Source organism: Cyprinodon variegatus, unplaced genomic scaffold, assembly GCF_000732505.1.
Source record: "Cyprinodon variegatus isolate N-32 unplaced genomic scaffold, C_variegatus-1.0 Scaffold71, whole genome shotgun sequence".
NCBI classification, from domain to species: domain Eukaryota; kingdom Metazoa; phylum Chordata; class Actinopteri; order Cyprinodontiformes; family Cyprinodontidae; genus Cyprinodon; species Cyprinodon variegatus.
The window spans coordinates 65,218-92,069 of NW_015150524.1; the positions used below are offsets into that span (position 1 = coordinate 65,218).

At 37.5% G+C, this 26,852-nt stretch overlaps 1 protein-coding gene across 2 annotated transcripts; it reads right to left on the minus strand.

The window, feature by feature from the left end:
• Positions 1-942: 942 nt before the first annotated feature.
• On the minus strand, positions 943-26,852 carry LOC107083252 (zinc finger protein 385D-like). 2 transcript variants are annotated; one of them, XM_015372288.1, is made up of 8 exons: positions 26,731-26,852; positions 24,294-24,409; positions 13,340-13,426; positions 10,661-10,829; positions 7,077-7,310; positions 6,813-6,994; positions 3,643-3,744; positions 943-1,687 (listed from the first exon to the last, which is right to left on the minus strand). In XM_015372288.1, exons 1-8 carry the CDS (start codon positions 26,738-26,740, stop codon positions 1,448-1,450), a joined length of 1,140 nt encoding a protein of 379 aa, XP_015227774.1. In that variant the 5' UTR covers positions 26,741-26,852; the 3' UTR covers positions 943-1,447. The 2 variants fall into 2 exon arrangements, with proteins under 2 accessions (XP_015227774.1, XP_015227773.1); XM_015372287.1 differs by having other exon boundaries at positions 13,340-13,429.

A 26,852-nucleotide genomic window follows, 5' to 3' on the forward strand; every position in this document is an offset into this window, starting at 1 on the left:
TTGAAAGTGCTGAAAAGTCTTGCCTTTCTTATCTGCTCATCATCCAGTTCTGCAGTCTTCGAGGCGTCAGCATCTGGAACACTGCTGGTGGCGTTCTCTGTATGCTGTTTGTAGCCATTCGGCTGGAATCCACTCCTTCCTCTGGGCACGGACTGAATTCTAGGACCAGCTTAGTGAGTCATGAGTTCGTCATCATCCTCCCTGATATTAACATGTTCACTAACCTGAGATTTCCCTCTGCAGACGTTTTTGCCTTAGATGCCCCAGCTGCTGAACTGCAGATTCGCTATTTTTTAATAAACGCTTTGAGAAGTCCACCAGTTTGTTTGCCTTAAGTTCTGAGCCCTTTGTTCTGAGCCTTGACATTTTAAAGGCTTATTTTGTATCCTTTTGTTTAATTTTTTTTTTTTTTTTACACAAATATCTGTTATTTCATCTACGTAAAGAATGTGAGTATTCTTGACATCTCTTATAAAAAGTGACGGGACTTAAAATATCATTTACATTATTAATATTCTCTTTGGCTAAGAGAAACAAACTGCTGCACCTTGTCATTGGACAACAATATTTCTCTTTAAAATTTTTCTTCAGGCTGAGAAAATGCTTTGCCACTGTTGTGATTTTGAAATAGAGGAATTTATGTTTGTAATGGGATCGCACTCATGACTCAGCCAATGATTCATACTCCTTAACCATCAATGACCAGAAGTCATCTGACTTCACATTTCTGATACTTTAAAGGAGCTGGTAACTAATAAGTACATAATGGAAATTCCAAAAAGACTGAATGCAATTGAATGGAGCCAAGTAGGTAATAGTGGAAAACAGGCTTTAATTAGCGTTTTAGTGTCTTGACTTGCTTGGATTAAAAGCAGAAAATTTAAACAAACTTGAAGTTTTTTTTTTTGTTTTGTTTTTTTCAAAAAACATCTTTAACTGAACAACAACATTTGAAGGTTAGACTGAGCGAGTCATTTCAGAATTTTTTTTTTCAGATCATACAAAAACTGCTAGTTTTTAAATAGCTGATATGCTTACCAAAGAGTAACCTGTAACCATGCAGAAATATTTCCTCTTTTTAAGCTTAAATGTATATGATAAAAAAAAAAGAATTTGAATGGAATAATGACATGAATTAAACTAAAATGCTCAGCATTTGTACATACCTGTAAGGGATTTTATATCCCATAATAGCCTTGATGTGTTTTGTTCCACCAGCTGCAGACTTATGACAGCTACATAGCACCTGAACAAACTTAGAGTCTCTAGATTTACCTTTTTTTTTTTCACCATTTTTCTTTTTTTATGTCAACACTGTGCAACATATCTCATGACCCCAGTGCCTTCAACCACTCAGCTTTGCGATCCATGACAGTCTGCTGATTTGTTGGGAATAGGAAGTAATGTCTTAGGTCAGATCATTTTCCAGATCTGGGTCTTGATGGAGTCAGAAGGGGGAAAACAGAATCGATGTGTGTGGAGAACAGATGGCTCCAGAGGCTGGATGAAACATAGTCTGTGGGAGGGGCTGACCATGAAGCAAGGCGGGGCCTGAGTGTGTGGCACTCTGGAGAGGGAAGGTCGACAACGGAGGAATGGAAGCAGCAGCGATGGACAGTTGACGATGAAGAAGGAAGGAGGCCATAGGTTTGCTCAAGTCTTGGTTCTTTCGCAGAGTAAGTCTTATCTACGGAAAAAGAGCAAAATAAACCAAAACTACCATCAAGATCTTATTTTTTGGCATGTAAAAGTAGAGGGGCACAAGAGAAAAGAAAATGGGGGAGTGGTATCAATAGTTCCATTGGCTGTTTGCTTACAGTGTGAATGCCTGTCCCATCATACTAAAGCAGGAGAAGAATGGAAGTACATTTTATTCGAAGATAAGAGAAAAAAGAAGCTAAAGACTGAATAAAAAAAAAAGTTTGAAAATGTCTATTGGCTTTATGGATCATTTAAGAGGAACTATTTGAACACCAAAGGGGGAATAGAAACCCACATCAGAGTTTTTATTTTATGCTGGTTTCAAGTCAGCAACGCAGACCCTGATTTTACACAGTGAGTCACAGTGCTTTATCATTAAAAAGCCAAACAAGGTCAGGCTTCCCTTGGTCCATCAGATTCTCCAGAGATGCTCCCAGTTTTGGGGACTGTGGCTAGCTTGTTCTCGCTTTCAGCAGTGCTTCAGTCTGACCAGAACCGTAAACTTTCTACTTCGACAGCTCCTGGGGAGCTTCGACAGGAGACAGGAGATCAGAGCGAGAACACAGGCAGAGAGTGTCCTAGAGCTGAGTAGGGGCAGCTGGCCTTGCCCCACCGGGAAGTAAGGGATGACATCGGACAGTGTGCACTAGTGCACTGCAAAGGCAGCAGGCAGCCGAGGCCATCACTAGAGTTACAAGATGTGGACGAGTTAAAGGTGTAGTGGAGGATTTTCGTGCATTTTTTTTTAAAAGACCTGCTCTCTACAAAAATGCACATGGACAACCATGTGTCACAGTCTTGGTTTTCCATTTGTTGTCCTCTGCTGCCCTCTTGTGTCCTCTTTCCCTAGCTCTGTTTTCTGCTCTTTCCTCACCTGTTTTCAATCCTCTCGTTAGCCCTCTCTTTGTCTCTGTCCCCTTTAAAAGCCTCCCTCTTCAGTTCCTGTTTGCTGGATCCTCGTCTAACGTCTGTCTGCTTACCTCGTCTCTCCCTGGCTCCTAGAGTTTGGTTTCCCCTGATGACTCCTTGGTCCTGGTTCGTTTGTTATTTTTGTTGGATCTTTGATTCCTGCCTCCGTACCTGTAAACCTCATTAAACCCACCTAAATTCACCTCTGCCAACTTGCCTCTGCTTTTGGGTCCTCAATCCAACACCAAACCTTGACACCATGTACCCACTCCAGACAGGGAATGCTTATTGAAAGCGTGCAAGAGCCAATTTCTTCGTTTCTCAAGCGTGCTCTGTTTAAAAGTTGCCGTTTGCATCGCTCATACAAGCTTTCTTTCCACAAGAAGATTTTAAATTTTTCCTCTATTACAGACTCACCACCGGTAAGTGAAAATGGAGACGAGCACGTAGGATGGCCTTATGTAAACATATCACCACAATGATAGACAATTAGGAGGACCACTTCTTTTGAAGATCCACCCAGAAAAAGAACATCCTCCACTATTACTTTAATGACTTAGCGGTCCTTCTAGGGCTAATGTAAAATTGCTTTTTTTAAAAGCCACCTACAAACATCTTAAGAGCATTCCTTACTTAATCCAATGTCAACATAATTTTTTCCATCTTTCATAGTCCCTAACTGAAAAAATGCTTCTGATGCTGCACATCCATCAAAGCTGTTCGTCTGTAATCAAAAACTATGCCTCTGCAGCAAAGGATTAATTTATTTTAACGTCTTTGTTAATATATATATATATATTTTTTTTTAATCAGAGGTTCCTATAATTGAGTAATCTGCTGCATTTAGTCACAGTGTCTTATTTTAAACATCAAAGCAAAGCAGAAGTAAATCAGTTTATCCTTCATTCTCATTGCTGATGTTTTGGTTCACTGAGTGCAGAGAGTAGAGTTTCCTAGAAGGGACTTCAGAGAATCAACTGTAACCAAACAATGATGAGAGAAGAAACAACAGTGAAACAGCAGAGTACTCACAGCCTGGAGACTTTGAAGCCTCTGGGTGGGAGTGTAGGGGCTGAACTTCGGCTTGGCTGGTTTACCTGCTGCTCTATCCTTGTGTCTTCTGCTGCTGATATGCTGGAGTACAAAGTGGAAAGATAAACATACAGGAAATTACATCCAGACACAGGAAAAGTGTTAAAGATTGAAAAGAAAAATAGGAACGTCTCCCTTAGTTTTAAAAACAACCATTTTTCTAAAAATGCTCATTTTTAGTATTCAGAGAGACTTTTTTTTTTCATCTGTTGGTTCTTTTTGATTCACAGTAAACAAAACGGGCTGATATGAAGGACCTTTTGATTTGATTGACCAACACTAACAGATGGCTGAAGCTTGCATGGCTGACAATCAGCACTAAGCTGCTAAATATTCATGAGCACCTGGCCAAAGTTAACTTTGAAACAGTTAGGTATGGAGACCAACTCTATGCAGTCATATCACGAACAGAGAGGGCAGCGTCAGAGTCAAATGCTCTCTGAAATAGAAAAAGCTCAGTAGCTTTGTACTCATTATCTTGGGAGATCGGTGATTTTATCTCACCTGCATCGACAGGTGTGAGATGTTCCCACTGAGATTTGGAATTAAATATGCAGAGTCCGACATATCCTCCTACATGAGTGTAATTCATGACGGATAAAGGGATGGAGCTGTTGAACTGTGTGGAAAGCAAATGTGGGAGACAGCTGACCTTTTTATAGAGATTAGAGTACATGAAAAAGATGTCTGATAAGCCAGGATCTCTGATGTCTGCTTGTGCTTTATTTGAATGTTATTGCCTAAAGTATAGTTACTAGAAAGAAAGAAAAAACAGGGTTTAAATTTATCAAAGATTGTGTGGGATCTATACTAACAGTGTATGCATACTGAAAAGCTTTAAAATTGGTTATGAAAAACATATTTCTGATTCATCAAAACCATGTACATTTAATGCAAAGTATAATCATTTTAAATAAGTTATATAGTTTAGATACTTTCACAGCTATACAGCACATAACCTCACAAAAAGAGCAGCAAACTTTCATGCTAAATAGCTCAAATATATACAAATGATAAAGAGTTAAGTGAATTAAGATATGGTTATTAAAACAAATACTGAATTATTTAGTGCTTTTAGTGGTACCATTTAGTACCATTGGTGTCTATTAAACATTTTTTTTAACTAAATGATGTTCGCAAAGTTACCGTGTTTCCAAAACATCAGTGGTATTAAAAAGCAATAACTCTTTCCCTAAAAACATGTTTTCAAAAGGCTATTTTCTATCCAGATGTTATACATACAATCATGAACAACTAATTGGAATTTGAATAGATGTAGTGCAACACTATAGCACTGATGGCTGTCCTAATTGCTCCCTCCACTCACCTGTCTAAGTCTGACGGGTTGTTCATTATTGCTCATCTAATCCACCTGCTGCTGCCTCTATTTATTCAGCTCAGTCCAGCCATTGTGGCCAGATTATTGCTCTTGTTCATGTTCTTGTTCCGGGGGAGGTGGCCAGTGGAGAGAAGGTTTTTTAGCCCTCTGTAGTGTTTCTGATTTCCTGATCATGATCTGTGTCTCATCCATTGAGCATCTCTGTTGCTGTCCGGTCTCAGTGGAGAGAGCAGTTTTTAGCGTCACGTAGTGTTCCTGATATCCTGACCTGTTCAGCCTCTCAACCACTGACCCTGCCTGTTCCCATCTGAACATTCTGCCTGAACCGCCTGTGGACTCTTGGAACCCTGAACCAGCCTGTTCTGGTTCTGATCCATTTCGCTGACCGGGCTCGGACTCCTGCATATTCTCTGGGGCTGCAGCATCTGGGACACTGTGGGCGGTGCCTACCACATCTTGTTGGCTGGATCCTACCTAATTTTCTGGAGATGCACTGAATTGTTAAACCTATTTAGTGACTTGAATGGATAAACATCCTCCATCAGATTATCATGGTCCCTAATCTGTGTTTATCTCTTAAACCAGAGTTTCCTGTGATGGGTGGTGCCCCATCCTAGCTGCTGATACTGCAGATCCACAGCCCAATCTTGATTTTAATAAACGCTTTGAGTTATTCCACTGTCTGTCTCGCCTTATATACTGTGTCCTTCTGTCCTGCATCATGCCACTTGGTGCCAACCTCTTAAAGCGCTGCTTAAATCCACCAGCTATGGTCAATTAAATAGCAGCATTCTTCAATTTGTTAACATAGAGCATGTTGCTTTATTTTGCTCTGTGTTCAAGTGTACCATATGAAACTTCTATAATAATTACTGTTTATTAAACGGTGTAGTATGTTCAGAAAGGAAAAAAATAACAGCTTCTTGATAGCAGGATCTAGTGGTAATATTCCTTTTTGTTAAACAGTGTTTTTTCTCAGAGTTATTTGGCATGAATTAAAATTCTTAATCATTATTCCTTCAGAAATATATTTCCATTTTAATCACTGTTATCAAATTACTCATGCTTATAAGTAGTTGCAGGTATGGGCAAGAAAATGGTAAGATTATGCCAAATTTCCAGCAAGAGTCGAAGAAAAACAGAGCATAAACCTACGTCATCAACAGCACAACAAGTCAAACCTTTTTTCAGGTTTCCTTAAACAGTCAAAATTGATTATTTTGATTGAAACCCCAATGATAAAGGCTTATTGAGCAGAGAGATACATTTTATATATGAAATAATATTGTGTAATTTTAACTGTTGCAGCTCAAAAGACAAAATTCTGTGAACAAGTTTATATGAAGGCTCAAATGTTACTACTTTCACCATCAGTTAACGTACAATTGAAATAAGGAGAGATACAAGAAGCTGTTTAAAACAAAATATGTAAGCAAACTGCTCATTAGTGGGTACATGTCTGCTGTTATTCAATCAAGGTTTAGGAAAAAACTTTGAAAGCCAGTGGCTAGCAGCTTCATCAATCCATTTGCCTCTTTTACCCTTTAAAGAAGGCAGTTAAATCCAATAAAGATTAAATAAGCTTCAATTTTGTATACCCTTTTTCTGATATAAGCAGTATGTAAATATTTACATAATGTCTGTATGTGGTTCTTTATAATTTTACTGGATTGTTTGAAATAATTTTTTTAATTTCTTCATCATTCATTCATTCTGAAATAATTCACAATTTAATCTTAAAAGTCTTTAAAGAGCATGCAGTACAGCTCACCTGTTTGAGCTGAGTCTCAGAGTTCACATGCACATCGCATATCTCACAATGAAATGTTTTGTTCTGCAGTCCAGTTGGTGGCTCAGATGGAGCAACCATCTTAGCTTTGACCCCTATCCTGGGAAATGACTTAATGGCTCCATCACCGCTTCTAGCCTCCAGCATGGTTTTGTGCTTGGTACCTGAGCACACATAGTGACATTGGTGAAGACCCAAACATAACACTCGTATGTAATGTTAGACGACACACTCACTATTTCCTACCGCTATTGTGAGCCTGTAGCTGAGAGGCAGAATTCACAGCCACCTTGCAGAGGGAGCAGTAGAGAAGGCGTTTTGCTTTCTCCTCCTCTGTCTCTCTATCTGGAGTCTCTGCTTCTCCATCTTTCTCAGCTGTCCTCGGACTGGCTGGCAGGGAGTGGTTGGTGGGCTCTTTCGATGTCTCAGGGAGACCAGTACTCAACGATGTGTCTGAAGAGGAGTTTGGGGCTGAGGGCTCTAAAATCAGAAATAAAATTAAGTGAACAGATGTCGCTACTCAAAGAGATGGCTTAAAAAGAAACAGATGAGGCAGCTTGAAGTATTAAAAGATGTTTACAGAAGAATAATGGGTCAATTTGACACGTTTGGCACTATTCATTACTTTGGACTTCAGTAAAAGGACTCGCCAGGATCTATACTAGTGTAGATGAGTGTGTACTCACAGCAAAACTGAAAAATCAAGCTGTGCCTCAGAGAAGTATTGGTTATTTCTGGTATAAAAATCAAGATTAAGATTTTAAGTTGGGCAAAGTTGTGTCACTTCAATAGCTTGAATCTCATGTGTAATTAATATCATAAATTTTTCTTAAGTTGATTAAGTTGTCCTTGAAGGCAGCTCATGGAACGTTGTCAAAACCTAGAACTAAGTTTAAGAAGGCGACAATTTGCTTTCAAAGTCATGATTGTTTTGTGGGAGATTTTAAAAAGGTAAAATTTGAAATGCAGCCCATAGTTGATTGTGCTTTTGGGGGGAACTGATGCTGAGGTGCCTGACAAACTGAATCAGTTGCACAAATTCAGCGGTTAATGTGACTTTTTTCATTCTGAATGGCTATATTTAATTTTATGATCAAAAGGATTTTGATAGACTCGTCTCTAAATATTTTTTCATTGGAGACAGCTGTCTCCTGCAGGCCCTCATTCAGCCTTCCAAAACATGAGCAAAGTAATTATGTTTATGGCAAGTATGTTGTTAAAAGAGCACACTGAACAGCATAAGTGATTATTTGGGTGAAGACACTGTTTATTGTTCTGTGTGACTCATAGATTATAATTAATAATTGGTTTTTGACACTGATAAGTAGAAAAATATGTCTATGCTTAGGAATGTTGAGTTGAGGTTCTTCCATAGACTGATACTGTAATCCTACTTTACCAGAATCACTCTGGCATCTTCCTTGAACTTTTATTTAGTTCTTAAGGGAATTAAATCTTGAATAGATCTGGAGAGTTATACGATTTGTTAAAAGTACTCATTTGGTCACAAAGAATAAAAATGAGAACCAAACAATGAAAAAAAAATGGAATTTGACTCTTTAAACAAATTATCTGTTCTTTGCCTGATTGTTAAAGTATGTTTTGCTCTGTTGGAATTTTTGTCTCCTTGTAATAACACTTCTCAACCTTTTTTTTTTTTTTCTTCAACATTCCTAAGACTTTATCTTTGCAAACATCCCTAAAGAGGAAATTTTTTCAGTGGAACGCCTAAGCTGCCTTGTTCCTTTCCATTCACTGGGGAACCTCCTGTCATTACAACCGGCAGGACATTATTTATCTGTAGTCATTGGAACATTGTCTCAGCTGGGAATTGAAAGTCATTCCATCAAATATCCAACGCACCTGCTGCTTCCTGTCATTCCTTAGAGGAGTAGGTTTCAGGGAGGGTAAATTTATTTGCATTACTTACACATTTTTAAGCCATTTAAAAATGTATAAACCATAACACTGATGACACCACACTGAGAGTTCCACTACTGAGGAAGGAATGAGACCAAAGAGAAAACAGGGAACCCAGAGGAGAGAAAAGCTCTGTCTGTGTGGAACAATTAAATGCCATGGAGGAGCATGTGTTAGGGGTAAAATCCACATTATAGTTTGCTTTTTTGTAGTTTCTACTGGTGCATACAGTTTAGAGAAGAGGTCCGTCCTCTTTTGGCTCACATGCAACCTGTTAGTTTAAATATTTTCGGTTTGGCCTCTGAGTCATTTCGACCAGTCCCTCTGTCTGACCAAGAAGTTTGCCAAATACAATCAAACCTTACTGAGGACTGGACCTAAGAAAGCCGGGTTCATTTCTGGAGACACTGGATAAGAACAGCTGTGGAATAGGGACCCTAAAATCCTTTTCCTTACCCTTTTATATCACATGAAGTACAAATCACAATGACTCAGAAATCTTTACAAGTTTTCACAAAGGTATACTAGCTGTCACAGCTTTGAGGTCCAGCCATCCTGACCTTTGCTGAATGTCTCCCCGCTCTCTTGTAACCCATTTTCTTGTCTACATTCTTCAAAAACAAAAACAAAATAAAGGCCACTAGAGCCTTAAAAAAATTAAAAAATCTAAAAAAGTTTTCACAAAGGTTTTTATGACCAGATATTGTGATACGTTAATTTATTCTTTAGTTCAGTCCCTTTTATTCTTTTTTAGAGGTTTATTATTTGTTTGTCATATTCATCTCTATGTTTGTCAGTTTTATTTATTTTTCAATTTTTTTCTCATAGATATCTTTGAATAGCACATCGTTTGATTTGATTAATAGTGATTTTAAAACTTATTTCAGTTATTAGCCGTTTGTGGTTATCTTGTAGTCAGTTTTAAGGTTACTTATTGGTAAATAGAGACTAATTGGATGATTAGGTGTGTAGTAGTATAATTGAATATCTGCCAAATCTTTAAAATAAACAAAGAAGTCCTTTTAGCCCACATTTAATGACTCGCTGTACATACACCAATACACTGCTAAAGCTCAAACCTGACCAGGCAACAGGTAATTATGAGTGTTACCAACTTGTCTAATCGAACAACACACATTATTTCCCCTTGGATTTGTCTGCAAGCTACTTAATTGACAGTCCTACATAAAGATTAGTTGGCATTGTTATCTTTAGTGAGAACCAGCTGGTCCTGGAGGAGCAAAGACTGATTGAACGCATTCACTCTTTGCTATTAAGAATGATTAGCTGTGTGGGCGTCTGGTTATTTTCACTGATCCCTCTTGGTCTATGTTCATCAAGTGCTCAACCTGAAACTCCATCCTGAAGATGCTCTTTAAATCATCCTCAGACATTCAGATCTACCCATTTTTGCAGGGTTAGGTATGGAAATACAACCTTTCTTGCTCTTAAGTTTGGTAAAAGCTGCTGCTTTTGTGTCTTAACACCCACACAAGGCATCAGCATGGAGAAAAAACCCCGAACAAATATGCTGGAACGCAGTTAATGCTTCGACACACCTCCACAGTAATGCTGACATGCCTCCAGATACACATACTCTTCAGGCGCACTGTACAGCTGCCTACAGACTGCATTCAAAGCATTTTTCAACACGCTTTTGATCTTAGGAGGCCACTGAATAAGGTTAGAAAATGTAGAGATGAAGCAGAGGAGAGGATAATGCTCAACCTTTAATCTCTTCACTGTGCAACCCAAAGCAGCAGGAGAATTCTCACATCAAAGAGTTAAAGTCGTGACTTAGGAGAGAAGGTTCAAGTCATACGTTCATATATCTAATGCTGTCATATAACTAATACCCATACACACAGACACATGAGCACAGAGGAGCATGCCTGCCTTCAGAGACAGACCTTCTGATGTCGTGTCAGAGCCAGAGGGCTGCAAGCAGGATGACGAGAAGATTTGCGATGTGGTTTCCTTGACGACTAGTTCAGAGGTCTTGATCTTTGAATCTGAGGAGTCCACAGCTTTGAGATTTTTCTCATGCCTTGTGCCACTGTAGTTAAAGGATGCTTCAGCCTGTATGTTAGAGAGAAAGATCAAAATTCTTAAAAGCAGCACAGAATATTTCACATTGCAACACTTGTACGTGGGAAAATCTTTCAACAACATAATTATAAGTCTGGTATGCTGAACTGAATAAAAAATAAAGGATTCTTCCCCTTTCATAGATAAATGCCTCTTGAACGTTTGGCTTTGTATCATCAATCAACTACAAACCTCAGTGTGACTTAACATAAATTTGTGTGGTTGACCATGGTAGTGTAGTACATATTTAATTACGATGGACAGTAAAATATGGTTTCTCTGGATTATTTTAGTTTCATCTGCCACTAAAATACATAAGAGATATGTTGTCATTTTATCAACCTCCCAGACCACTCAGATCTTCTAGTCTAAGTCTACTCTCTAGACCCAGAACTAGAACCACACATGGAGAAGCAGCATTTAGTTCCTAAGCTCCACTTATCTGGAAAAAACTCCCAGAAGACTGTAAAAACACAGAAAACCTACGGTATTTGTTTAGAGCTGCCTTTGACTGTTGAAGTCAAACTGTTAGCTGAAGTATAATTTATTGGATTTTATTTCTTTTACTGCCTGCTTTAATCATTTTTTTTTATTATCATGCATTTATATTTGCTTTTATTTTCCTTATCTTTTATTGTTAAATTCAGGTAAAGCACTTTAAGTTGTCTTTGTACTAATTGTTCTATACAAATAAACTTGCTTTGCCTCCACAATGCAATGGAACACCCTTTTGCTGCATTTAGTCTTTTAGAGTGTGTCTCCATTAATGTAAATTAGCTCAAGCTAAGTCTGATTCGATGAAACGTTGATTTAAAAGTCAGTCAGTGTATGATGTCCTTCCAAGTCCATCTAACCTTTATACCTGGGGCCTTGCAGAAGCACCAACATGCCCACTGTGCCCGGCTCATGGTTCCCTGGAGCACATCCTGAGCTGCTGCCCTAAAGCACTGGGAGAGGGAAGGTACACGTGGCGCCATAACCAGGTGTTGAAGGCAGTAGCAGACACCATCTGCACTGGAATCCTGGAGTCAAAGCACCAGTCCCCTTTGAGGCACAATACCTTCTTTGTCAGGGCAGGGGAGAAACCTGAGAGAGCAGGTAGGGGCACATCTGGACTGCTAGCCGTGGCTCGGGATTGGCAGTTGCATGTGGACATTGGAAGGCAGCTAAAGTTCCCAGAGCACATTGTAAGGACGTTACTGAGACCAGATCTGGTCTTAACATCTGACTCAACGAAGCAAGTTGTGTTGCTGGAGCTTACAGTCCCCTGGGAAGACAGGATGGAGGAGGCTCATGAAAGGAAGAGGGCGAAGTATCTTGAGCTGATTGAGGCATGCAGATGCCGTGGATGGAGGGCCCGCTGTGAGCCAATAGAAGTGGGCTGCAGAGGCTTCCTAAGTCAGACTGTGCATCGGGCATTCAGGCTCCTTGGCATCAGAGGGTTGCTTGAGAGAAGAGCCTCCAGAAACATCAGTGAGGCCGCTGAGAAAGCCTCAAGGTGGCTGTGGATCAAGAGGGGAGACGCATGGAGTAGCGCGCTGCTTGAACACAAACTGGGGCCTGATCAACCCCGGTTGGGTCGCCCAGACGAGGGTGTCTGAAGATCAAAGACCCGAAACACCCTATGACCCTGGGTCCTTCACTGACGATGTGTTCAAGCTGCACCGGCTAGGTGTTTCAAAATCTAAAAAAATACTTTTTATAGGTAAGAGTTCTCTGAACTTTTCCACAATGTTTGGACTTTCATTAGGCCATTTCAGCAAATTTATATGTTTGGATCAAATCTATTCCATTGTAGATCTGGCTTTATGTGGAGGGCTGCTGTCCTTGGTGGAAAGTAAAACCTTAATCTTTTGCCACCTTTTAATGTTTTTCTTTAAATTTTGTCCATAATTTAGCCCTTTCATTTCCCTTTCAGCTGTGCCAGCTTTCCTGTCTCCCACTCAATAAAACCATTTCCACAGCACTTTTCCATGTTAGACGGCGTTACTGATAATGTTAGCTTTCCTTGACATGTACAGTAGCATTTTGCGGGCCCTGCTTGGGTTTGATCTCATCAGATCACCTTCTTCCAGATGTTTTCTGTGTTGCATACATCGTAGCAAACTTCAAACAGGACTTATGTTGATCTCTGAGGCTAGCATTGTCATTAGCGTTTTTGCTGCATTGAGGTCCAGCTCTTGTTAGTTTTGCAGCTGTGCCATGAGCACTTTTTTAAATTATTATCATTTCTCTTACTGTCTGAAATATTTGTGTCAATTACACCCTAGCCTGATTTTATCCAAACTTTCTTTTTTTAAGACAAACATTAAGGGGTGCTTCAAACCAGCCAATTGTTACAAAAGAAAGCTAAACTTCCTTAGAGCCAGTCAAACGGCTTTAAAGCAAAAGCAGGTCTCTTCAGCTGTTCAACTGTCATAAAAAGGGTGTGTTTAAAGAAACAAAAGGGCTGCAAGGGAGCAACATCTTAGCGAGAGAATTTCCCATGAGACACCACCCACCTCAGGGGTGAATCTCACTCGACAAACACCACAGGAGCTGGGTTTCCTCTTCAGGGGAGATGTTAACCCAAAGCTAGGTTGATCCATCTGCTGCAACAGATAATAAGGATAGGCGTTACATTAACACTTCATGTGAGAAATAAAACTTTACATTACAAAAATGATGAGTGTTATAACATGCTGTTAGTATGACTCATTGAAGAGGGAGAAAAAAAATGCAAAGAAAACATTAAACACATCAGGTTTATATAGACATTGCCTAAAAAAAGAAAGATTGCAGGTTTAGCTTAGTCTACTCATTTTTATGATTTTAATATTCAACAACTATAGGCTTAATAACTGGCACTTAACTCTACTGTTCTCTGGCAATTTTCTTTAAATTGAGACCATTTGATACAGAGTTTTTCAATCCATTCCCATGATGTAATATTGTTAAAGTAATCAGAAAAGCACTGTTCATGCAAGAGCATTCTCACAAACAAATATAGGTGCTTGGCTCCAGGTTACTTAGAGATTCACTTCCGTACAGAAAGCCCATATTCATATCTTCACTTACCACAGTATACATGTCAGATTAAATAATATTACTTATACTTCAGGTATAGTGTCTAGGTGTTACTTTATTGTATCTTTTATACTATATTCGTTGGTTGTGCTGTTATTTTTACATCTCTTTGCAGGTGATGAAGCAGACTGAACATGTTTTATCGTTATCTCCCTTTTATTTTGCCTTTCTTTAATCTTTTCTCTTTTTTCATTTTTCCTTTCCTGTTGTACTTACATTGCAGTGTACATAAAATCTGTAATACTCCCTGCATGAATTCTAATAAAGCTATTTATATCCCTAAATCAAGCGGAACACTATGGCAATAGCCGTACTGCTCCACTTGTGAAAATAAAAGCTGTTGGGCTCTCTTTTTGGCATCAAGACAATTATTCTTATTGCCACATCGCCAGACAGGACAATGTTCAAGAAAACAAACAAAAGTAATCAGAAAAAAACAGCAATATGTTTACATAAATGTGGTAAATATGTTCTTTATAATGTGCAGCCTTCATAAACCACTTTTCATTTGGAAAAAACTGCGCCTGATACGATCCAAATGCTTATAGGTAGAAATGTTTCTGTTAAAGATGTATAATAGCCCTGAAAAACATCTAAATTTTATTGTAGCACCACAAACTGTAAAAAACAATTATAAAAATCTTGTCTTTAATTCCATTGAAATTTCGTTCACTAACAATTTCTTCTGGTAATCATGAGTCTGGAATTGGCTCCCCAAACATAGTTACTAACTATAGCTTACCCATACTCGAAATTAGAGCAAGGATTTAAAAGTCTCAACAGCACTGGAGAGTTGAAGAAGAAGGGTTGATGTAGACAAAAGTTTTTCTTGACGTCACATTCAGTGAGCATGATGCCAATTTCATGCAATCACTTTTAAAGAATTACAGTTTCAAAATATTGGTTCAATCAGATGAGAGTCAAGTTAAACTTTTTGGAGGGAAACCCATCAAGGGGGGTTTTGGTGTAAAACCTAATTATCGACTCCTATTCATCTTTAGTTAATTTGTTTTTAATTAAAACTCTTCAACTAGCACAACTGAACTTATGTAAAATAAAACGCAACATAATAAGTAAATACCATTTTTTTTTAACCTTTGACATTTTTCTATATTAATCTGTGCAGGGTCAAGTGTTGGAATACATCCTGGAGGGATTTTCAGACAATCAAAAGCAACCATACCAAAAGGCAGTTGTATGAACCCAACTGAACAATCAATTTCGAACCATGTAAGGAGCCCGGAATAATTAAATTAAATTCAGTTCATTTATGTAACAGCAATTTACAACATATGTCATCTCAAGGTCCTCTACAGAGACCATTCAACCAGATCATAGAGTCAGATTGGATTAAAGTTTTCTATCAAAGGAAAACCAGCATATTGCATTGGCTTATTGACTTGAAAGCAATTCCTCACACCAAACATGCATGTAATAACAGTGGAGAGGAAAACTCTTAACAGGAAGAAACCTCCAGCAGAACTAGACTGAGCATGAGCAGCAATCTGCCGAGGCAGACTGGGGTCGAAGGAGACAGAAGCAGACATATAAATGATACCTGCAGAGATACAAAAGGTAACTGTTAACCTGCTCCAAATGTGGCCCCATCCATGAAAGACAAAGCAAGCAGATGAGCTCTGAGCCAGCTCCTGTGTAAGAGGATGAAAAAGAGTACATATAGCTACTCATAGTAAGAGAAACAGGACTACACTGAAAAAAAGGCCAAGCTCCAACATTGGTAAACAACGATGTTGATGGAAGATGAAAAGTGGTCCCTATGTCCTCCAGCAGTCTAAGCCTGTGGAATTAAAATGCATATCGGGCAGAGTTAAATTACCTGTAGATAATGGGAAAGGTTTTGCAGTTCTATGGTAGTAGAACAAAAGGCAAGGTTCTGGGGAATTGTTAACTGCCCAAGGAGAAATTTTTGATCAAACGCTAACAGCTTTAAAGATAATTAGAAATCAAATACTGGAAAATTAGCTCAAACAAAGTCCTCTTCTTCTCCATGAAAAAAAAAAAAATCAAATAAATAAATGTAATCTAACAAAAACTTCCAACTGTTTTTAATATTCTTTTTTTGTTTCTGCATTTTTTATTTAATTTAATTTATTTTTTATCTATTTCTTTTTTAGTTTTTTTCCTACTTGCTTTGATTCTGTTTTATCTTCCTGTATTTTAATCATGTAAAGCACTTTGCATTTTCTTTGTACTGAATTGTGCTATACAAATAAATTTGCCGTGCCTTGCCTTGCCTAGCAGCATACCTATAGAGATTGTTGAACCAATCTCACTATAAGCATTATAAAAAAGGAACATATTAAGGGACCAGAGAAAACCTCAAGCAGAAAGGTCCTAACTGGGATTTAAACCCAAGGCAACACTTTATGCCCACTTTAAACAAGGTCATCAGGCCTGGCTTGAACTTATGGCAATATGAATATTTTAAAATGCATGGAGATTAATATAAAGACCAGGAGTCTGATCAAGGTCATTAAGCAAAATTATTCTTGCTCTAAATGTTCCAACTTTAAGCTATGCAATGGGAGCAGATTTTTTCTTTTCCTGTTGGCAAAGTGGGCTTGCAGTAATGCAGTAAAAAAAAAAAAAAGAGGTCTTGGAGATTTTGTAAAAACAAGCAAAAAAAATTTCTCTTTAAATTAGAAGATCTCCCCACTCAGAATATGTTGCTGCAGTAAAAGGCAAATGCAATTTACAGAATTTTATATATTTTTACATTTGGTTCCAATAAATGTAGGTGGAATCTGTTCATTTACCAAATAGATTAGCAAAAACGCTGCATAGAGCCTCCTGGCACAGCTGCATCTCAAACAAAAAAAGAAGAATTTTAACTTGGAGCATTGCAATCAGTGGGGTTGTCTGGTTTAGAAAAACTTGATATTTGTTTCAGCTCTGAATTCTTCCTTTGTTTAATGTCTTAATAAACTGAAACAGGTGGCGACTTCTGCTAAGCAGGATTGCCTTTAGCTATATCATCCAGACTACGCTCTTCGTCTATAACTACAGTTTGGCAAGGAAGCTTAGCCTTAGTTTGTTTCTAAACAAGCAGGGGGCAATGGGTTTTACAGGTAGTGAGTCATTTATGCTTACATGCACATGTCTAGACTTCCTAAAGAAACAGAAATAGGAAAAGTAAACTCAGATTTGGACTGCAGATCACACAGTAAAATTTCATGATCAGCAAATACTGTATTGCTCGTGTTCAATTCTATAGACCATCAATTCTGGTGTTTGAAAAAAAGCATTGGTATGTTAGTTAAACACAAGGGTCTCAAATTACCAAAATAAAAGAGTAAATCACTAAACTAGAAGACACAGAAGTAACACAAAGAATGCATTTTATCTTTAAATATAATGCAGATTGGAAAGTCTCCCATCCCACTGTCTGTGCCCAGTTAACACAAGGGGAGATGTTCACACAAGAACCTGATGGTACCTCTGAAGGAACAGCAGAGATCCACAAATCAAACAGGAAAATCTGTCCATATCATAGGTGTTAGTCTGGCATTGCATTCATCTCTCCTTTATGAAATACTGTCAAGAAAAACATCATTGCTGAAATATAGCAAAAATAGGTCCGGTTTACAGTGCACCAAAACCTCCAAGGAACCAACCATGGAACCAACCATGATATAACTTTTTGGGCTGCAAAACACCATGTAAGACTGGAAAATAACATCAGAAGTCACCTTTAATATAACATTCTGATTGTGAAACATAATGGTGGCAGCATCATGCTGTGGAAACCTTTTTTTTTCCATCAGGGAAGGTTTTTAGAGTTGGCAATTAGTTGAAAGGACCCACATAGGGGGCAGAAGAAACGGGTCTAGGAGAGATTTGAGCAGTGTTTCCAGCAGGATAACATCCCAAAATATTCAGACAGAGCTACAATTAAATGATTTGAATCAAAGCATGTTTATGTGATAGAATGAATTACTAAGTACAATATGAAATTCTTTAAAAATAAAGCTCAGCTGCTTTACAAATAAAAAAGATGTCCTGCTCTAGATGTACAAGGTTTGCAGAGTGATACCTTAAAGAGCTGCAGCTTTAAGGGAACACAAACATCCATATATATCAAATATAAAAATAAACAATTGCTTGCTTTTTTTTTTTTGTTTATCAGATAAAATTACTAAAAATAAATTTAAGAGTGTATACAATAGGCCAAATGTAAAAAGCTAAGTTAACGTTATAATTAAGGTAGCTACATTTGCCCTTTACCAAGTACAATATCAACAGGTTTAACTTTAAAGTGAAATATTTGCACATTCCCTAAATGCTATTTACAATATGCAGTTCTTTGATTTTATTTATCCTTTTTCCTTCTGGACTGGAAATTTGGACAGCCCAATTCTCTAAACGCCATCAGAAGGTTATGCAGATTTTTGCCATTAGAAGTGTTTCCCTATAGAAGTAAAACAAGTTTACAGAACCTCAAGAACATCATGTCTAATACCTGAAAATATTGGTGCACCAATATGTAGAACACATTACAAACTGCAACTATTTCCAAACGGTGGGACCCTGGGTAATAGTCTGTTTAGTGCAAATCTAAATCTTGCCCTTTTTATTGTTATTGGAAAGTCTCTATAGCTAGTTTGCCCATTTACCTTGTGTCAGAAAGATCCAAAGAACTATATTGTGGTAGATCAGGATACAGAAAATGGGTTCAAATGGTTTAGTCACATAGTTCAAAATTATGTCCAGAGCATTCATTGAGCTTCCAAGAAAGTATGGCCACCTAAGATTTAGAGATCTGTTACAGAATGGGGTTTTAATTTCAAATTGTTTAAAGATGCCCTGAGTTTGTTTTCCTTTATGACTTGACTGGAGTCCATTTGGACCACCAAGAAGCAGTGGTGACCACAGCTTCTGTTAGCCATTAAACAAACAGCAACCTTTTTAAGGCACCTTTTAAACCTGCAGGAGTACCTCTAAAGGACTGTTCCAGGAATACTGTAAGACATTTTAATTTGAAGAGCAATTGTGTAGCAATGTTTGCTCTGCTTTATAAAATCCGAAAGTTCCAGATCCTTCAATACATGTGTAGTCAATAAATGATCCAATTATTTTTATTTTACATGTTTTCTTCTTAAATTTTGGGTTAGCACTCCACCTTTGTATCAGAGCACCTCCAGGCTCTTTACTGAAGCTTGGTGTAATAAAACCAAACAACTGGCCTGCATAGAGGAAAATCTATTAGCTAAAGAAAACTTGGACACGTTTATACAGCAGTCTTCAAACTTATTGTGAATGCTGGCAAATATACATGTAAAGCCTTAAAATAAGATTTTTATCTACCTCTCCATGGTGTGTTTCACAAAAACACTCTAATTTTTTTTACTACCAGCACCAGCTATTTTAAACTTAATTACACTTCAAACTTCACATCTGATCAAACGCGCATAAAAAATATTTTTTGTTTTGCTCTTTAATGTCCTTGCATAGATATACACATAAGAATAAGATGAGCTGATTGATTATCAAAACCATTTTCAAATAATGATTTGGAATTTTAGAGTGAAAAAAGCTTCCCAAGCCAACATGTCCAAAAAAGAGAATATAATCAGTCCCGTTGTTAAACTGTAATAAAGCTCCTTTTTTATTTTAGTTTGATTAGCTACAACCAATATGATATCAGGAAACCACTCAAATAGAAACTGACTTTCAACATAAAAAAAACTTTCAATAGAAAAAATAAAATAATTATCATGCCAGCTCAAAGAAATTAAAAACTGTAAAGAGATCAATGGAGAACAGGGGTTATAAAGTAATTTGTAAGGTTTAAGGAATCCAGTAATGAAGTTGAAGTCTTCTACTACAACTAAAAAAAAAAAAAAGCATAAAAAAATTTTTTTTACTATATGTGGATAGCATAAAGAGCATTTAAACAAGATGGTGGTGCAGGTTTGGGACAACCATAAATTCAGCTGCCTTGCAAAAAGCCTTCAAGCAGAATGCCATTTGTTGGTAGGTTTAGACAGACGTAAAAAAAAAATAATACAAAATTCATATTTTGATAACTACCTTTTTAAATCTTTACTCAGGATTTGTTTAAAGAACCTGGATTTTTAAACAGCGCTTAAAAGAAAGATGTTTAGCTGTACACATGAAGATCAGCTTATTGAATTTGAGTTGCCAAAAGGAATACGCTCTTTCAAGCTGGGTGGAAGTTTGAGAGGACCCAAATACAGACTGAGAACCAAGAATACTCACAACAAGATGGCAAAGAAATTACATCAAAACAGCAACATTGACTAAGCAGGAAGTGCATATATGGGAGAGAGAAACAAAGACTAGGCTAATCAGTAGATTTGGAGCAGGTGTGAACAGAGGAGTCTTGAAGGGAGCAAGGGAAAAGGAGACTGACACAAGAGGGCAACAGAGGGCAAACAAGAAACACCTCAGAACTCAAATAAAATCAAAAATAACTTGAATAACACAATGGAAATAAAACCAACAAAAATTCAAAGATAAAACCTAAACACAACTAAAAAACAATTTTTTTTAATTAAAAAAATTAGGGTTCACTTATGAATAATTGTTATTGAGGTAGAGCTCCTGGAACTTTTCTATGTGGGATCATGTCATTGTAATAGAAAATTGATTTATTTTAATCAGACATTGGCATTGGCCAGTTAGGATGATTTGTTATGGACACAAACCAGCTGAATTCCTATCAAGGCAAAGAGCAAGCTTTTGCTAGCTTTATATCCTTGTTGTCAGATGCACTGGAATCCTTATCTATGCTCACAGTTCTCTAACTTTCCCACATGAAGACTATTTTTTTGTCTAATTCATGAGAAGCTAAACTTTTCAAATAAGAATCTATGACCATATTATAAAAACATTTCAAGGAATGTGGTATTTGCATCTCTTGATGAGAGTGAACATCAGAGCTCCTGCAGTTCCCTTCACCTTCGATCACAAGTTTCACACTCCACCGCTCCATCTGTTCACCTCTAAACTCTCTGCCTCTCCCTTGGCTTCCATCTTATCAAAGTCACCTTCCTGTATCCCAGTGGTCTCACTCTCCTATCCTCAACTCCTTTCATGCACCTCATAACCGACAAGCACCTGTGGCAAAGTCAGCTCGCCCTCTTTTGCTCATGTCCTCCAATCTCCTACACTCACAAACTCACAGACACACACAGAAACCAAATCAGCAGCAAATGCAAATCCTCTAAATGAAGACTTCCGGTACATAACACAGCATCAATTATAATCAGTACAATCTTTGAGCAAACCCACTGACACTCAGCAGTAGTTGCTTTTCAGACATGCTCAGCTCCAGGGAGCCATTTGAGGTTGAAACATTCATCCAAGTGATATAAAGTAGATATGTTCAAGCTGGATCAAAATCAAGATTATACATGTATGATGAAAAATGATGTTATGATTTATTGCAGATTACCATTTGGATAAACTCCTGACATCATCACAAAACCTATTTGGCATGAAATAGATGCTTCATTTGGATGTTTGATATTTAAATAATAAATTTATTAGAATCAATATGTATTGTTCCAGATAAAAGAAAAAAAAAAACCTCAATCAGCAAAACTGATCGGAGAGCAAATGCACACCATCATGAGTTTAAACAAATGGGTACCACAGAAAACCCTCTGAATCAATATAGGCATGGTGGTGCCTACGAAAGCTTTACTGGAGTTAAAGGCTTAATAAGAGATGCAAATAACAATCCACCCTGAGAGAGGTCAGCTGTGCACCAAATCAGTTTAATTCAGAAGAGGAAACATCTTTTAAATATACTCAAAGAAAGCTTAATTTTTTTTCTCCTTTTACTGCATTTACCTTTAGTTATTGTTTTTTAACAAAGATTAAATATAAAATGTTATATGAATTTCCTGTAGTTGATATCTTCTCTTTTAAGCAAAACAGGAAGCATTGCACTAGTTCACATGATAAACATTCACAGAATGGATATGTTTGTTTACAAAAATACATCTATTGTGAAAATTTATTAGATGGATAAGTGTCTTTCCTCACAGGTCTCTCTGTCAGTACACAGTTTGGGCCAGGATTGTAAAATAAAAGCAATAACCCAGGTATAAAAAAAAATGAATAAATGAATAAATAGTACATGCCCTGAAGCCAGAACACTGAGATGATCCAAGCCGTTTGTGAGCATAAAGTTTATTAGGCAAGAACCTGATTTCATTTACAACTACGTTTTATTTTCTGCAGTTCATGTTTGATAAATTAAAAAGAACATAAACAAAGCCCTAATTGTGTGTTTAAATATGCATGACTTTTTTTTTGTCTGGGCCAAATGAAAAGGTCTCACTATAGCCTCCATCTGATTCTATATCAGTTTTCAGATTCTCTTTAAACCACCACTTGTGTGGTACTAAGTTTAAGTGACTTTTTTGTTAAACAATTTTATGCTAATACTCTGCTGAGTGGTTTGGTGGAACATGCTTGTTGCATTTTTGTAGACTTTAGAGAAAGAGGGCTAGTCATACATGGACCAACTCCTCTCTAAGAGATGCCAGAATTTTAGAGTACTAAAAGACAGTTTGTGTCACCAGTAGTCACTAATCTGTGTGGGGAAATGGGAGCAGACTAATTGCACCTTATTGGATCTTAAATTCCCCCAGTGGCTTACCAGTTGAAGTCTCAAAGCTACTTCACTTATACAGCAAATTTCGTCACATCGTCCTCCTCACTGAATCAATGCATTATTTTTCTTCACCAATCAAATTTAAACTGCAGACTTTTTTTTACAACTTTTGTTTTTGGTTTGCATTGTAGTTATGGTGTTGTATTTCAAATTAAATTAAATTATTCTTTGCTCACTCTTCATAGCATGCTGGATGGGTAGTGCTTGCTTGAGATTGATGGAATGCACCTGTCACAATCAGCTATGAACTCATCCAGGAGAATAATAGAACTGCATTGTAAAGATGAGACTGGCTGTGTCCAAACGTCTGCCCCCTAAATCCTTCAATCACTATATAGTGGACTGGAGTCACCAGAGAACCTTTCCAGATTGGGGGAAGGAATGAGTGAGCTGCTGATCAACTGGTGGACCACTGGTGCCATTTCCAGGTCGGAAAGATTGGTTACCAATAATCTGTTGTAAAAGTCCACCATTTGTTCGAGTCTTGGTTGGGGATGCTCAGCTGCTGAGAGAGGCTTCCGAAAGTAGATTTGTGGGACTGAATTTGTTGATGCTGGTCAGAGAGTTTTTTCCTGAGAGCATCTCCTGGGTCTGTTTGGCCTGAGGGTTCTGTCATGTTGTTAGGTATATATCTAACCCACATTCAGATGGATGGATGGATGGATGGATGGATGGATGGATGGATGGATGGATGGATGGATGGATGGATGGCTGGATGGAAATAGTCTGATATTCTGGCAGAGAAATAAGGGAGGGAGAAAAAATAGAAATATATCCCACAGACTGCCACTCTGGGTCTCTGAGCAAGATCCTTAACCCCACAATGCTCCCCGGGCGCCCCACGATGGCAGCCCACTGCTCCTCAAGGGGATGGGTTAAATGCAGAGGTAAATTTCTCCAATGTGAGATTAATAAAGTTAAATTATTTATTATTATTATTTATCAAATAAGGGTGAAAGGGATAGGGGAGAATTTAAGGTGCTTGGTCCTTGATAAATATAATATTTTTAGGCAGAATAGCAGTTTGAGAAAATAGCAAATACAGATACACAGCATTCTTGTGAAAATATGCAAAATGAATGTATCTCACCTTTCTTGTTGAAAGCTCAGAGAACATCCTGACCTGCATACATTACTATGTCTGTAAAAGCTTCTGTAAATATCCCTCTGGGTCACATCTGAGCAGATAACTATCATGCTAAAACTGACACTGAGAATGTAAAATCTATTTTAATTGTAAGTGCACGTAACAGGTTACTTGTTTTGCAGATGCAAACAGAAATCTTTATCATATTATTTCTACGAGCTAAAAATCTGATTTCATACATTGAGCAGATAGGATTAAATTAAGATATTAATCCTGATCCTCTCCTTGAAACCTGGACCTGATCTGTATTAATTCATTCTACCTTCACAAACACAGAGACGGACAGCTCTGAGAAAGGTTTTGCATAAGATATACCAAGGAAGCAGCTCTTACACCCCCCAGGATGTATGAAAATGTCACCACTCTCTGCATCACAGGTGATATATTTGGAAAGGTGTAGGCAGCATGCCCATATTAAACATTTACTTCCACGCATGGATGCAAACTAAAAGCACGACTCCCACTCTATGAAACAAAAATGAAATTTTAAAAAATTGTTTGAAGGAGGTAGAAATCTGAGGTTTGATTCAGTGACATTTTGTGCCATCACCCAACAATGACTGACAGTACTCACATTGGCGAATCCAGGCAGCAGATGGAGGGGGAAAAGAGCCTTGGGATCTGGGGAGGGCTGGGTTCTGCCCAGCGTGTGATGAGCCAGAGGTGGCAGGGGACCGTGGTAGATATTACCTGAGACACATCACAGCAGACATAAACACACAATAGAGTTAAATTCTTCTGTTTCACAAGAAAATAATAGCAAGAGAAGTTTGTTGCTCTTGGATAAGTAGTACTTTTAAATTATTGCCCAAAGTATTTGCTTGCGTTTACATGTACATGAACTTTGTTCTTAATCAATAGGGTCCAGTGAGCCCAGTTTCCTCAATAGAAATTTTAATTTCTCTGTAAAAATGGTTTAGATGTATCTTCACATTTAGATGGTAAAACTAAAAGTGCACCATTCAACCTAAATTAATCCGAATGGGTTCAAAAAAGTTAAAGCTTGATGATGGAGACTTTTTCCACATGTCTCCACAAAGCATGATCTTGGTCCTCCTGTATTTTGTAGAAAATGGATTACATTTGCTCATCCATAGATAAAAATTCCAAAACACTCATGCATGTCAGACTTGAATCCTCACACTTAATAGAGAGGCCTTAAAACTAAAATGTTGTCAAAGGGTTTCCTTTCTAGCCATGCATGTTGTAATATTCATTTATTTGACATGAATAAAAATGTCAGGAAATGAAAGGCCTTTTTAGGGACATCAGATATGTTCTGGTCTTAAAAAGTGTATCTGTCACTATTGATGCATACCTCTTCTGAATAGTGTACATGTACTGGGGTCAAAACTGTCAAGTTTGAAGTGCTCTGGTGCATTGGAATGTGGTACGCTACTTTAACTGTGACATCTTGTTTTTGTTTTTTGATGTGTACATTTTTACCTAAGAATTAGATTTATTTCTTAATGCTTCCAAAGAGATTAAATATCTACTATCCAAATTAATTAGAAAGTTGGTCTTCTTGTGAGTTTTTCTTTCTTTTTCATTGATAGGCATGTCAGGTTGAATGAAGCACATTCTTAACGTAGCATAACGTAGATAATGGGTAATACAATTATTGAGGTATTGCTGAAATTTTTGTTGTACACATTGCATCTGTGTACAAATGCTAAAATCTCTTCTTGAAATCTCCAATTACAATGTTACAATGAATTTATCTGGTAAAAGAATTGTATTTGCTAGAGGGTTAGAGGGTCTACTAAGGCTGTACTAGGGATTTTCCCCCTACAAATATTAAACAAAAAGCACATGCACATTATTATTATTTTTCTATTTGATTAGTAGGAAACAACCGCAAAAGCAGAGAAAGTTATCTGATATTCTTGGCATGAAATGGACAAAAAACTAGATTGTAAGCCTGGAAATGGATTATTCCACATTGATAACTGATTCTTTAAAACATACTCAAGCTGTTATAACATTTATTTTATGTGTAAAAGTGAAATAATTTTGCATCAGGTGCAGATATAAGAGCCATCCCTTCTTTGAGGCACCACCTAATTTTTTATTTGCTGTTATATTTTAGCACAAATCTGTTTACATCCTATCTTTTCAGAGCTTATCTTGCAACTTGTATAAAATCCATTTTCCTTTTTTATTCTTTTGTACCAATCCCTTCAACACTTTAGATATGATTAATGAAAAGGCTACTTGTCACTTCTTTTGGTAAAGTTTTTTTTTTTTTTCAAAGATTAATTAAAATAATGTATCTGATAAGTAGTTAGAACACACACAAACAGCTTGTAAACACACACAAACATCAAACACACACGCACACACATCTACAGATTTAGTCCAGAGGGTCCAGCGTGATAAGCGTCCTGTTTGCATTTCTGATTGCTCAGCCTCCACTTTACAAGTTTTCCCAGCTTGATTGCAGCTTGAATCAAGACCAGGGTGCAAGTTTAATCATCATCATCATCATCATCATCAAGATCAACCAACACACCCATCCGTTCTGCCATTACTCTGATTGCCTTCGGCTGACGGCATGCATGTGTGTGCATGCAACATTGTGAGTTCTGGGCATCTACTTTCCTGAGAAGAGATTTGTTTTTAAAATGCAAAACACAGATACTAAATGCGTCCAGATCCCACACTCCTGATATAAAGTCAGAATGAGTAAATAGTTTGAGTAGCTAGTGTATAAATATCTAGTCAGTCAACTTCTACAATCCTATGCTGCCTAAAACTCAGAATCTACACAAAAACATTCCTGCTCTGCTTTATATTTTTTCATTTCAATTCTATTGTTCAACATACATTCAATGAACCTGGAGAGAAATATAAATACTAAACTGGTATTTGTAAATGATGAGCACCATACATCTATCAGTATTTCTGCAAACAGAACATCTAGATATGCATGCAACAAGTGATTCAGCTGTGATTATGTCAGAAAAAAATAATCCATCCAAGAATAAAAGCGCAGTGCTGCGTTTACATACCAAAATACATGCCGGCACAGAGTGAATTCCCACAGCTCAGTGTTTGAATAAAGAGCTTTTCATCTCTGAGCAAAAATTAGGCTTTCGTTTCTCTTCATCGGGCTATGTTTCTCACTGCAGCG